Genomic DNA, 15,301 nt, shown 5'->3' on the forward strand with positions numbered 1-15,301 from the left:
TAATACTAATGTTAATAAAACAAACTATTAATTTTAAGTTATTATAAAATAAAATAATTTTAAGTTCTTATAAAATTATTAATTTTAATATTAATTAAATATTAAAATATTTTAATTTTAAAAATATTGATTTTAATAAAATAAACTATTAATACTATTGTTAATAAAACTCAATTTAAAAAACAGATGCATCTGGCACTTTAAGTACATATTCCATGAGACACTTACTACATAAAACACAATTTTGGAATTTAGATTTTATAAAGAAAAAAAATTTAGCTAAGCTTATTTTATATAATAATAAATGGGGAATAAAGATATATTTGCTAAAAATGAGCTTACGCATTACATTCCTATTATTGTTTGAATAAAGTTTAACCAGCGCCTACAAAGAATTCATTAACTTATTCAAAAGCTATTTAATTAGGGCATAACACACAGCAGTACTCTACTAGGTTCTAGGGAACATAAAATGTATATGGTCTCTGATGTAATGAAGTTCCTGTAAGGTCCTGAAGAAACATATAATGTACTATTTTTTTATTATTATTTTATTTATTTATATGACACAGAGAGAGAGAGTGAGAGACAGAGAACACAAGCAGGGGGGAGCAGGAGAGGGAGAAGCAGACTCCCCATGGAGCAAGGAGAGCCCAATGCAGGACTTGATCCCAGGACTCCGGAATCATGACCTGAGCCGAAGGCAGCGGCTTAACTGACTGAGCCACCCCGGCACCCCACAATATACTATTTTGTAATTACTCACTTAAACACACCTGTCTCTCACATTTGACTATATTTCCTATGAGAGTGGGGACCTTGCTTAACTCATCTACTTCCAGTGCTGTCACATAATGCTGTTCAATAACTATTTATTGAATATACAACATCTAATTACCCAAGAAGCAAAATCTGCCAAAAGAAAAATTGGTCATAATGATTCAATTAAGAGGGTGACTGGGTGGCTCAGATGGTTATGCATCTGCCTTTAGCTCAGGTCATGATCTTCAGTTCCTGGGATGAGCCCCACATTGGGGGGGGGTCGCAGCTCAGTAGGGAGTCTGCTTCTCCCTCTCTCTTTGCCTATCACCCTGCTTGTGCTTTCTCTCTCTCTCTCTCAAATGAATAAACAAAATCTTTTAAAAAAAAATTCAATTAAGAGATGAATGGCTACCAATACTTATACCATAACTATTACCAGCATGTAAATTATGTATCAGCCAGTGTTATATATACCCCTAACAGTACTTAAATGATTCTTCTGGTACAACCTCAGAAGTTCCCATTTCCAGGCATCAAGCACTGAGGTCATTAAAGTGGAAGGCATTGCAGCTAGACATTCCCTCCAAATGGAGTCTTTATAAAAGATTCCTTCCAATTCCACCTTTTAAAGATAGGAAGAGATTTTAAAATTATATAATCTAACTTTCCAACCATTCCACAAATGGTCCCTAATTTCCTTGACAAGTGAATAAATTGCTTGGTTTATATGCTTCCAACAATGAAGACTTATACAATGAATAATTTAATTTTCCAATAGCTCAAAATATTAGGTTCTTCTGAAAGCCTTTAAGTATTTGAGCATAACTGGAAATTTCTCCTTTAAATATTTTTTCCATCATGTTGAGAATCCTTGGCTCTAATCTTGAGCCCTTTCTAATGCAGACTGTTTGTAAGATCTCTTAGCATTTTGATTTCTTTTAGAGGTGCACTTTAATTTGCCAAGAAGCAGCTGGAAATGTGGTAGACCAAAGCGAAAAGGATACATCAGGTAAAGCTTGGCTAACAAAGCAAAGAGAAAACTTGGCATTCTCACTACTTTGGACACTTTGCTTTCTATCAGTCTGATCTGTTTATCTGAGTTCTTTTTGAACCACACTATGCTGTTGGGTCATAATGAGTTCGCCAACAAATAAAACCTAGATTCGACCACTCCCACTTCAACTCCTGGCATCATTCTATAATGGCACATTTCCATTATCCTTTTAAAAGAAAATTTTTTAGCCAAAATGTAATATTTTGCATTAGTTTTTCTAAATACAGTAATAAAAGTGGCAGCATATGCTTATACAGTACTTATTTTACACAGGGTTAAGTTCTTAACATGTTACCTACACTAACTTTAAAATTTAATATCCTTAGCTCTTACCCTCAACTTTCTATAATTCTATTAGAATACACTCATCAATTTCTGTTACTTGCCTTGTAAGTTAAAACAAGATGATAGTTGGTTATTTACTAAGCACTATGTTTCAAGCACTGCGCTGAGGTATTTTTGTTGGTTTGTTTTTTGGGCGTTCTCACCACCATGACCTGACCTAATTACTGCCTAAGCTTCATGAGGTAGCCAGTGTTAACAATACTCACTTTGCACACAGGGAAAATGTAGAAGATTAAATAACTTGATCCTGGTCTTATAGGTGGCAAGTATCAGAGCCAGGATTCAAATCCAGATCTTTCTCACTCCAGAATAGGACTCTTAACCGCATTATGTATTTATAAACTGGAATAAACAATAAGCTGGAAGTTTATAGGGATAGACACCTAATTGTTTGAGTATTCAAGACTGGCTGAGACAATTGTCAGTATAGGGACACAGCTTCAAGGGAATTATGATTAGTTCTGAACATAATGGCTCTTAACAGTTCCTTCCTTCCTTCCTTCCTTCAATGAATGCTGTAGTCAGGGAGTGCCTGGGGGGCTCAGTTGTTTAAGTGTCTGCCTTTGGTTCAGGTCATGATCCCAGAGTCCTGGGATCCAGCCCTGAATCAGGGTCCCTACTCAGCAGGAAGCCTGCTTCTCCCGCTCCCACTCCTCTTGCTTGTGTTCCCTCTCTTGCTGGGTCTCTCTCTGTCAAATAAATAAATAAAATCTAAAATAAAATAAATAAATAAAATAAATACATTACAATACAATAAATAAAATACAATAAATAAAATAAATACAAGACAAGATAAGACAATAAAATAAAATAAAATAAATGAATGGTGTAGTCAGTACCTAAGTATGCAAAGACACTAAACAGGGTACACTGTTAAGTTGGGAAATAAGGTCAGAAAAACGACACTATCTGAAATGAAACCAACAAATATCAACATGCAGAGTTGTGTGCTTGTCCTTTTAAAATTGATTATACATAGTAATCTAATTAATATGTATTAATTTTTATATGTAAGAATATAATTTATATGTAAGAATTCTAATTTCATTGTTTCCTATATGGATAGCCAATTATTACAGAAGAACTTAGTAAGTAAAAGAGCTCATCCTTTCTCCAATGATATACAAGGTTTTCTCTGGCATAAATAAATTGAAGCCCCAACCCCCATTGTAACTATATTTGGAAAGAGAGCCTTTAAGTTAAGTAAATAAAGTTAAATGAAGTCATAAAGGTGGGGTTCTAATTTGGTATGACTGACATTCTTATGGAAAAAAAAAAAATCCCAGCAGAAATCTTTCCACATATGTACAGAGAAAAGATGAGAGGTGGACACAATGAGAAGATAGCCATCTATAAACCAGAAGGAGAAATCTCACCAAAACCAACCTTGACAGCAGGTCTCCTAGCCTCTGGAACTTGAAAAATTAAATTTCTGTTGTTCAAGTTACCCAGGCTATGATATTTTGTGATGGCAGATTGAGCAGACTAATACAGATTTAATGGACCAACTCCTTTGAAAAATACAATCTATAAAACTTAACACAGAGAGAAACAGATAATCTGAACAGGACTACATCTATTAAATAGATTTCATTAAAAATTAATAACTGTCAAAGAAAAAAGAACCAGGCCCAAATAGTTGCAATGGGCTTACTAAACATTTCAGTTAGAAATCATACCAATTCTCTACAGTCTCTTCCAGAAAACTGAAATAAAGAGAAACTTTCTAACCCAATCTATGAGGCTGGCATTACTCTCCAATCTAACCCAGATAAAGACTTTAAAAGAAAGAAAAAAACCACATATCAATATCACTCATGAACATGCATATAAAAATCCTCAACAAAAAATTAGCAAATCAAATCCAACAATGTATAAAAATATTCACCATGACAAAGTAGCATTTACCCTAGGCATGAGAGGCTGGTTCAGCTGAAAATGAATTAATGTAATCCATCACATTAAAAGGCTAAAGAAGAAAAATCATATGATCATATGATTGTATGAATAGGTGCAGGAAAAGCATTTCCCAAAATCCAACACGTATTTATAATAAAAACTTTCCTCTACTTGATAAACATCTAGAAAGTTAATGGCAAGGCACTAGATGCTTTTCTCCTAAAGACTGGGAAAAAGGCAATGATGTTTGCCTTCAACAGCTCTCCCTTATGTAATAAGAGATGAAAAAAGAAAAGAAAAAAAGATACATGCATTGGGAAGGAAAAAGAAAAACAAAACTCCTTTTTCTCAGGTGATAGGATATGAAGTTGACAAAGAAGAAAAACTAAGTGACCTTGGGTTTGGAAATGAAATTTTTTTTTATATATATACAATACCAAAAGCACAATAAAGGAAGACAATAATTGACAAGTTGGACTTTATTAAAATTAAAACTTCTGCTCTGCAGAAGACACTGTAAAAGAATGAGAAGACATCCACAGACTAGGAGAATTATGAGCCCTATTGTAATTATGGACTTTGGTTAGAAATAATAGAGCAACAGTGACTCAGCAGTTTTAACAAATGGATCACACTAATGCAAGATCTTAGTAAGAAAAACCAAGAGTGTGTATATGTGGTGGGGGGGGTGTGTGTAGTATATAAGAACTCCTTGTATTATCTGCTCAGTTTTTCTGTAAACCTAAAATTGTATTACCTAAAACATAAATGTATTACTTTTTTAAAAAGTCGGCCATATTCTTTGATTATTTCTGAAAATTATCTAGAGTTAATTCTGTGCTTTCTATATAGAAAGTGATATAAACTTACTAATGATAGTTTTATTTTTTTACAAGTCCTTATATCTTTTATTTCCTTACAACTATATGTAGCTATGCAATGTTGTTGAGCAGACTTAGAGGTAGCAGATATTTTGTTGTTGCTCCTGAAGGCATATTTCTAACACGTCACATTTCCTATATGGGCTTGGCTTAAGACTACTTCCTCTTTGATTTCTTTTATCTGCAGAAGTAACTGAAATGTGTTAAATAAAAATTCTAGGAGCATGCTATCTGGGAGGATTGGCATAAGAATATAAAATAACACTGAAAAGTGTTATCAAAATAACTAAAATAAGTTCCAATGGCACAAACCAGATATATTGGTAGAAAATCTATATATTGAGTTTTAAATTTTATCCTTAAGCATATGTGAAGGGTTATTTATACAAAGAACGAGAATTATAAATGTCTTTTATTCATGTACTGCTGACATCCTAGTCTTCCCCTGAGGTGCCTTGCCTCTTCCCTTGCCCTTTGGTCTAACACACGCTTTCTCTCTCTATGGGTCTTGGCTGAAAGGCCATTTCTTCAGGAAGCCCTTCTCTGGCTTTCTAGAGTGGGTTGGATGGCCCTGTTTTACATTTCTCTTGCATCCTGTTCTTTCCTTTTCATAACACATATCACATTTATATGATTGTCCAACTTAACCACATGACTGTAAATTCCAAGAGCACAAATGGAGTCCCCATATTTTCTTTCTTTCTATATCCCCAGTGCCTAGAACTGTTTTTGTTTAAACTGAGACTCAATACGCAGCTGTTCAATGAATTAATGAGTAAATAGGAACATCTCCTTTAGCAGCCACTGTCCCTCCAGGTTGAAAGACACTGGCGTCCCTTTGGCATCCTTCGTTGAAGACAAAATAAGAAATAACAATCCGTCTGCATTGTTGCCAAAAAGATAGAAAGTAAAATGACTGAACTGATACTAAAAGTTAATTAATAGATTCAAAGACATTTTGTTTAGATGACAATTATTTATAAACTTATTATTTGATTACTTTTAGATTATGAATCCTTACTAAAGAACATAATGGGTGCCTGGGTGGCTCAGTTGGCTAAGCGTCTGCCCTTGGCTCAGGTCACGATCCTGGGGTCCTGGGTTCGTGTCCCACATCGGACTCCCTGCTCAGCCTGCTTCTCCCTCTGCCCCACCCCGCCGCGTGTGCTCTCTCTCTCAGGCTCTCTTTTTTTCAAAAAAATAAATAAAAGCTTAAAAAGAACATAATGTGCTATAATACTCATCTCAGAGTTCCTCAGGATTTGTTATTCTTTCAAGAATATTAAAAGATATAGTTTACAGATGAGACCAAGTATTTAAGAAATATTTGCAAGGCCTCCAAATGGGCAATTTATTCTCTTCTCAATGGCAGTTCTCAGTTCCCTACGTTAACACTATATTCTATAATTGCAAATTACCATGTAGTCAATGTGCATAAGATGTCAAACAAAATGTCAAAATAAATAGTGGTGAAAAAAATGGAGAGAACAGTAATTCATCATTAGTTCTTATACCTGTAAGTGATGTGTTTGTGCTGCCACTTCTGTCCTGTTAATGCATATCGCTTTCGACGAACATTAAATTTGGAGCTACCTCTTGTCTGGTCAGGTACACCACATCGAGGCTTCTTCATCCAGCTGCAAAAAGCAGTATTTTCCAGTTATTTACCAACAACCCTAATCATGAATTTCAAAAGGAAATCAATGGAGAAGTTAATCTATGGTAGTGATAATGAAAATGGGAAAACATAAAGAAGAAAATTATCAGTTTTCTTGCAATTTGAATCTAAGTAGAAAACAGATTTTGTCCCCGAATGATCAAGAATCAATGGTTTGGAATTCAGCTCTTTTAGATATTTTTTCTTTCTCTAATTCGTTTTGAGCTTACTGTAGAATGAGGGCCTCTTCATCTTCCAACTAGAATCTGTTTTTAATAAGATTTGAGACTAAGTCAAAGTCAAGTCACTAATTCCTAGTCTCATTCATAAAATGAGACTTTTAAAAATAAAGTTTCACTAAGGACTCTTCCAGGTTTAACATTGAACAATTTTAAAAATATATTACATGACCTTACATTTCAGGATTTGAGAGGGTATGTTCTATTCTTTCTTCTAGCTTATATAGAAGTAAATTATTCAAATAATATTTGCCTTTCTCTATTTTTTTCTTCTTTTCACTTTGATCACTACCCCAATTTACAAGTAACAACATTTGTTAAATCAATAACTAATAACCAAATTCAATGTTTAATTTTTTTTCTGCATATGAGGTGTTAGCATCACACAAACAAGGTTTAACATAAGTGTAGTAGGAAAATTACATGCTGTTTTTTGATTTATTGATTTTTAATACTTATATAAATACAGTCATGGAATTTCTTTTATACAGAGTCTCATTGGTCCAATATAATATTTTCTATGTAGTCTTGCTTCTTATCTAAGAAGAAAGATTTTCATGATTTTGAGTAGTGTTTCTTTGGTGACTCATAAAATGGCTTTACCATTCATTAGCACATTTAATTTAACAATTACAAAGCTAGTTCAAAATCTTCATGGTGCTACATTCCTCAGAAAGTAGAAATGAAAAAAAAAATCAATTTCTGCTGTATTTCATCAAATACTTTATCATTTCTATACTCTTTAAATGGAAAATAATTGACTACAGAGATGACTATCTAAAGATATCCATTTTGTGAAAATGAAATAAAAAATTTCTATATTACACGGATAAATCAGCTAATTAGCTCTAATAAACAACAATAACTTGAGACAACAATGAAATCACGACTTTTGCTTTTTAAGAAAGATGACACTTTCACCATAAGTATTGAAAACGTCTCTCCTTTTTTATTCTGCCTCTACACTGTAGACAGTGTGGTTACCAGACTTAACAAATCCCATCCCAGTTTATAATGCATTGTGGAGTTACTTCAGAAAATTGCTTTCCCTTTATTAAAGTCTCCCAACTCCAAGGAGGCTATATGGTCCTATGGAATTGAATTCTGTAGAGTTGAGAATGGAGATCTCCTATTTTTAACTAATACTCCAAGGGCATTCCTTAACCACTTCATTTGAGAGACATTTCACTAGATTGTAAACACTCAAGGGTAGGGGATCTATATACTCCTACTACCTTGTACAACCTCTGGAATATAAGAGATATTCAATGAGTAAGTGGATAGGGATAGTTTGTATTTTTAAATGCGAAATCATTAATTTTTATTACATATTGTAAGATACAGATATAGATTAAAGTAGCAAATATTACGCATTGGAGGGGTTATTATGATTTAAGTGGCTTTTATACATGTGTATTCATTAATTATATTCTCAGTAAAAATTATAATATTTCTAAGGCAGGTTTTTATGCTTATTTATCTCACCAAAAGCACTAAGAGAATGAATAATATATAGTTATTAAAAATGAATAAATTTACTAAATGTGAGAAGTGATTATATGTACATTTTGCTAAGAAAAATATTTAAGTTAGCACTTTGGGAAAAGAAATAATTTTGAAATGGATAATGGGATGAAATTTGGCAAAACAGAATTACCTACTATCAGGATAAAATGTATTTCCAATGAGGACATATTCTCTAAAATTACTTTAATAACCAATAAAATTTAAAAAGGAAGGTAAAAATTAAAAAGAAAATTAAGTTTATTAAAATAAATTTCCATTTTAAATCATGCATATGTTGGATCTAGTGAAAAAGTTTTTCAGTGAAGCATTGTACGTTCCAAAGAATGGGATTTTTATGGATGAGTATTAGATTCTTGTGCTCAAAGATATCTCTGCCGAATTCTTTATGCATTTCCTAGGCTTTTGCCCATTAAATATATATATTTTTTCTCATGTTCCAACCTCTTCATTTATTTACTCATTCAGTCCTTATTCATTCATCCTGTAATATTTTTCGGCTTTTATAACATGCTAAGAGATATAAAGAAAAAGTGTGACTAAAAAGATAAACAAGGCAAGAAGCCCTTGTTGAGTTCAGTCTATAAGGCAAGACATGCATGATTTAAAAAACATGACTGTACAATGGCTTAAGTGCTATCATATCTCTGTCAAGATACCCTGTCATTATTTCTAATTTTACATGTAATAAAAAATTGTGATTTTCCTACCCAGGTTTGTACCAATTCCTCTGATGCTTTATTTCAGCCAGAAGTTTTAACACCCAGGTGACATTTCCATGTTCTCTCCTCACATCTAATCTATCAGAATGTAGTTTCTTGCTTCCAAAATTTTTCTTCCCTCTCTCACTAATGCCATCCTTCTCATTCCTAAAGATAAATCTTCCCAGAGCACAGATGTGTTCTCTATATGTTATGGGTAGGAAAATACTTATTTGGAAAGAATCTGATTCAGGCTTACTTAGGGAGGATTTTCCCCAAGCGCCCCCCCCCCCCAACTTTCCAAGATCCACTCAGGTTCCTATAGACTTAAACCTCTCTCTGCCTTCGTATGCAGTGACCTCTGTCTGGCATAACTTCATCTTGTTTCACACTGAGAATCCTAAACATCCTTCATTATTCAACTCACAGAGCTACATTTACCATCCCAACACAGTATGGATTATACTATGTGTTTGGATTTGTATCTCTATCTTCTACCAGCGCAATCAAGGCAGAGAGCCAGGAATGGGGCCCATGCCCAGTGAAGTGTCTTCAATAAGCAAATGAAGCAAATGAATTGAGTCTGCATGTCTTTTTTGTTCATGCTGATCTCCCTTATTGCCCATGTTTCTTGAAGACTTTGTAACTCTTCCCAGCTGTGTGCCTTGAACAAATGTTTATTGCATGGACATTGTGTAGATATTTTTATGCAAAACTAAATCATAAAGCAGATGACTTAAGTATAAGAGATAAACATAAGAACAGGAATAATCTAATATTTATCAGTAATTTAATGCAAAGAACTCTTAATAAGGGTTGGTTGAACTGAGAATACTCTATGTTAATTTTGCCAATATTTGCATCAAATATTCTGGCATAGAGATATTAGCAGGTATTATTTATCAAATTATGCAAAATCCCCAAAATATGATAGAAGCACATCAAGCCGCTGAATATGACACACAGTATTTGAGCTAACTTGGCCGTGGGGCCTTCTATGTGACTCTAAATATTTAAATCATTCTTTAATTTCATAAGGAGTCAGGTTCTTTCTACTACAATTTTTAAAATTCTTGGTGGATAAAAATGATAATTAGTGTTTAACAACTCATCAATGAATTGAATGTCTAATACTAAAGGTAAAGTTGGTGTATTAATATTATTCAGGTAGAGTCTGACACTGGGATTTCTTCCTAGTTAACATGCACCAAGTATTAGTTGCATTCATATATCAATCTGATAAAACCCATATATACTTGTACATGAGAGTGCAAAACTCTACATGTACAAATAGAATTGATTGATTGTTTCACCTCAGGTTAACAACCATATCACCTAATTGAGCGCTATTTTCAAGCAGTGCTTTTGTGAAAGTACCATTGCTAAAACACACTTATTTTTCTGCATGTCAATACATGGCTCATATACAAGTGCTTCTTTACTAACTCATTTGCTAAGAATTTTAAGTTGACATTCCAAAGCAAACAAAGACATGGGAACGGGCACTGGGTTTGGGAGGGTGCTACAAGGAAGTCATTTTATAGTTTCAAGGTGTAAATCATGGCATTACCTCAGTTTGCATAAATGTAATACTGATATTCAATACTGACTTAGTTGTTTAGAACCCAGAACATTTTCAGATTAGTTGGTCACAGGGTGCCTGGGTGGCTCAGTAGTTTAAGCCTCTGCCTTCAGCTCAGTCATGATCTCAAAGTCCTGGGATTGAGCCCCACATCAGACTCTGTGCTCAGCAGGGAGCCTGCTTCCCCCCCCTCTCTGCCTGCCACTCTGCCTACTTGAGATTTCTCTCTCTGTGTCAAATAAATAAATAAAATCTTTTAAAAAAAATTAGTTGGGCAGATCATTAGTAATTTCTTTAACTGAACTCAGAAAGGAAAAATATCTGAAATCAATGTTTTTGAGAGGAGTAATATTGTAAAAGTTAGGAGCAGGTATTCTAGGGCCAAACTGCTAGGGCTCCCACCCATCTCCACCAGCTCCCCAGCACTGGGACAGTGGTCTGGCTACTATTTCTTTCTGTTTCTCCATTTCCTCATCTAGAAAATGGAAGTGATAATATTATTGAATTAATGTGAGGATTAAATCATGTGAAACATTTAGAACAGTGCCTGGCAAATAGCAACTGCTATGATTATTAATTTATCATAGTTATTATTATTTTACAAACATTAGGAAGCAGCTGTATTAGTAGCAAAAGCGGCAGCAGTAGCAACACACTGATAATAACACATTTTAGATCACCTTGACCTATGTGTTAACATCCCTTGTTATTCAAAACAGGGATATCCTGGTATTTTGATAATACAGATACCAACAGAGACACAATCTTCTGTTTTATGTAAATAAAGCAGCTGCAAACTTCTAAACACATTTGCAGTAATAAAAGCCACTATATATGAGTGTTGTTGGTTTCAGTAATTTTTTAATCTTTTTTATTTCTTTTCTTTCTTTTATTATTATGTTATGTTAGTCACCACACAGTACATCATTACTTTTTGGTGTAGTGTTCCATGATTCATTATTTGCATTTAACACCCAGTGCTCCATGCAATGCATGCCCTCAACAACCATCACCAGGGTAGGGGGGGCATCTGGTAATTAAGCGTCTGCCTTCAGCTCAGGTCATGGTCCAGGGTCCTGGGATCAAGCCCCACATTGGGCTCCCTGCTCCAAGGGAAGCCTCCTTTTCCTTCTTCTGCTCCCCCTGCTTATGTTCCCTCTCACTGTCTCTCTCTCTCTGTCAAATAAATAAAATAAAATAAATAAAATATAAAATAAATAAAATAAAATAATAAAATATCCACCACCAGGCTCATCCATCCCCTACCTCACTCCCTTCTAAAACTCTCAGTTTGTTTCCCAGAGTCCACAGTCTCTCACAGTTCATCTCCCCCTCTGATTCCCACTCCTCTTCATTTTCCCTTCCTTCTCCTAATGTCCTTCATGCTATTCCTTATGTTTCACAAATAAGTGAAACCACATGGTAATTGACGTTCTCTGTTTGACTCATTTCACTTAGCATAATCCCCTCCAGTTCTATCCATGTCAATGCAAAAGTTGGGTATCCAACCTTTGTGATAGCTGAGTAATATTCCATTGTGTATAAAAACCACATCTTTATCCATTGGTCTCTGGAAGGGCATCTTGGCTCCTTCCACAGTTTGGCTATTGTTGACATTGCTGCTATGAACATTGGGGTACATATGGCCCTTCTTTTCACTACCTCTGTATCTTTGGAATAAATACCCAGGAGTGCAATTGCTGGATCATAGGTCAGTAACCTTTTTTGTTTTTTTTTTTCAAGAGTTGGGTATTCAAGTCAAACATATCAGGCCTCTGATTGTATGACTGTCAAGGATGCCTTCAGGTTGAGTTCACTTGTCTGGTGCCCCCAGAGTGGGGCTATAGGAAGATAGTATTTCAATAAAATGCATATAATGGGAGTGGTATCCCTTGGAATTGGAGTGGTACCACACAGGGGCTTTGTATACATATACCGATTTTAACAGGGGGGGGGGGAGGGCTCACAAAATTGTATCTCCTGCCTTATGGATTAGTAATGTAAGAAAATGTTCATCTGCATAATTAACAGGTTTCTATCCTCCAGACTCTTCCATGTTCTAATGGAAGGTAAGAGTAATATCTACTATTTATAGTTGTCCCCAAAAGATCATTTCACAAATTTTTAAAAATGCTAATTTTTATGAATTTAAAAAAATCCTTAGGTTTTTATTTGTCCTCAGAGAACGAAGTCCAGGAGTCATGAAGAAGATTTTCTAAAGTAAATTAGCTTAGGGCTCAAAATGTAGCTAGGCTGACAGCTCACTCGGGTCCACAGTTTTTTTCTATCCACTCATGAATTACCTCCATGGACACAGCTTATTCACAAAGCTGAAACTGCAGTTAGGGTACTTGAAAACCTGATCACAGAAAAGAGATGTAATAAGCCTCCATGATCTGCAATGTGAAGAAAAAGCTCAGCTAATGTCAGCTCTCGTTTAAGCTTTCCCCTTTCACCTTCTAGAAGGGGAATAAGGCTGATTTAGCTAGCAGCCACCCTTCTGTAGTTACCAAAATAAGAACTGATCCATCCTATAATGTTAGTGTTTCAAACCTATTGCTATAGTCAGAAATAAAGAAAAAGAAATTTAATTACTGATGAACCTATCTTTTATACTTAGATTGAAAGAGTCTTAACTTGATAATTTAGACAATTGACTGAAACTCACGAAACATATTGAAAATTAAGCCCCAAAGCTTATGGTTCTTGATATAACTAAATAAATATTTCAATTCTCAAATTAGGAGAATTCAAATACACTGGGGTTTCATAATAATTATTTGAAAAAACTATACATTCTGTCTTAAATTAATTTTAATTAAGATGAATTAATAAACAGAGTAACTCAGATCATCCTACATATGTGTGATTATATGTCTATATTTGCATATTTATGTGTGTACACATATATGTGTATGTATATGTATGTACATATATATATGGAGGGAGATAAAAAAGAAAGTTCTCCTTAAAAATGATATCTCATCAAGCATGCTTCAATGCATGATAATATGCACACACAGAAGATGAATTAAAATTTTAAAATACTACTATTAATGTTGTAAAAACACATTAGCCTTATTTTCATTATTGCCTTGCTACCTTTTTCCCTCCATGCTAAATACAATCCTTTTTTCATGCATAACATAAACTGCTTCACTTATTAAGGAATGTAAGTAAGCTTGCTTATAAAAATTAGCTAAGCAACCCACAATTTTGAACCATTGCAACAGATGATAATGAGTTCATTTTGGGGTAGGGGAGTAAGTATTCCTTCCTGTCTCTCCAACACCAATGCTAACTGATATGAAAGCAATATAATAAGCCATTTAAGGTAATACTTAAATTTGTCACTGGAAAATGGTTAACTTCTTCAACATAATATAGGAATCACCACAACTGCATTGTTATTTTTAATTACTCAAGAACTATAGACCGAATGCATCAAATGTCTGTCTGACAAAGAAGGACATAATTTAATTTAAAAACAACTGATCTTGACAAGAGCCTACAATTAGAAAAAAGTTTATAGCATCTGAAAATGATTCTTAAGCCATTTATTTTAATACTGAGGAGTAATTTTAGGTCTATGATTGTAGTCCATATTTTATGTGATAAGGTTTAGATAAAAACTCATACTTTATAATTTGGCTATGTGAAATAATAGAGTACAATTTCAGCAGGGATTGTTACGACACATTCGAGATTATAAAAGCACAGACAATTGCTTAAGTAGCATGATTATGGGGATTATACTTCCAAAAATAGTACATTATTTGAGCTGAGTACCCTGCGCAACACTACCTCAGGACTGGGGATACATCAGTGGAAAAAAACAGACAGGAGACCGAAGAAGCCACAGGGTTTCTAGTATGAGTGACAATGTGGGTGCCAGAGGGGACAGAGGAAGCAGGGTCATCTAGGAAGGAACGGTGATGAAGGTTTAATAGGGCTTTAGTGGGCTCACCTAAAAATAATACTGTATGTAAAGAAAAAAATGCATTTCCAATTCAAAACAAAAAAAGAGAAAAGAAAAAAACTGACTTAGAACAAAGTTTGGTTAAAGAAAACCAAACAGACCAAAACACTGGTTGGTTTTAAATTAAAGGTTGCCTATATAGTTGATCTTTTCTCTACAATGCTATAATTCACAGAAATGCTACTTTAACTCCTACACACTGACACAGTCATTTTTCCTGGTCTGGAATCTGAGCCACTGTGTGGCAGAAAAGGACATGGGGTCTTTTTCTGGACCTCTGCATTTGACGTTGTCCTGCTGGAGAATAACTAAAAACCGTTCAGACACTTTCCACCTAAGCAGCCTAAATAAATCCTGCACACATTCCTCTTCCATCATCCCCTGACAAAGACCTTTTTCCAGCTATCTCAGGAAATCAAACCTATCCATCTTGAGTGCTCCCGATGACCAGCAGGAGCTCTCAAAACGGAGAGGAAACACAGATGCCACCTTCTATAGAACTCTGCTTTCTGAATTTTAATATCTGGTAATAAGCAGATTCAAAGGAATTTGTTTCCCAAGCTCTCAATTTATTGTGTTTTTAAAAAAACTGTGTCATATGGTCCAAGAAAGTGAATCAGAAGATAACAGCTCTGCATTAGGGAGCACAAAAGCTGTTCAGAGCACTTTGTAAAATGT

The 15,301-nt window shown here is 34.5% G+C and overlaps 1 protein-coding gene across 2 annotated transcripts in view; it reads right to left on the reverse strand.

Annotated features, from left to right (window-relative positions):
• The window catches only part of MMP16 (matrix metallopeptidase 16), a 289,876-nt gene that overhangs the window by 130,230 nt on the left and 144,345 nt on the right, over positions 1 to 15,301 (reverse strand). For both annotated transcript variants that reach the window (XM_059394824.1, XM_059394823.1), the window contains exon 3: positions 6,456 to 6,578. In XM_059394824.1, the coding sequence (XP_059250807.1) occupies positions 6,456 to 6,578 (123 nt within the window). The remainder of the gene's footprint in view (positions 1 to 6,455; positions 6,579 to 15,301) is intronic.

Source organism: Mustela nigripes, chromosome 3, assembly GCF_022355385.1.
Source record: "Mustela nigripes isolate SB6536 chromosome 3, MUSNIG.SB6536, whole genome shotgun sequence".
In the NCBI taxonomy this organism is placed as follows: Eukaryota; Metazoa; Chordata; class Mammalia; order Carnivora; family Mustelidae; genus Mustela; species Mustela nigripes.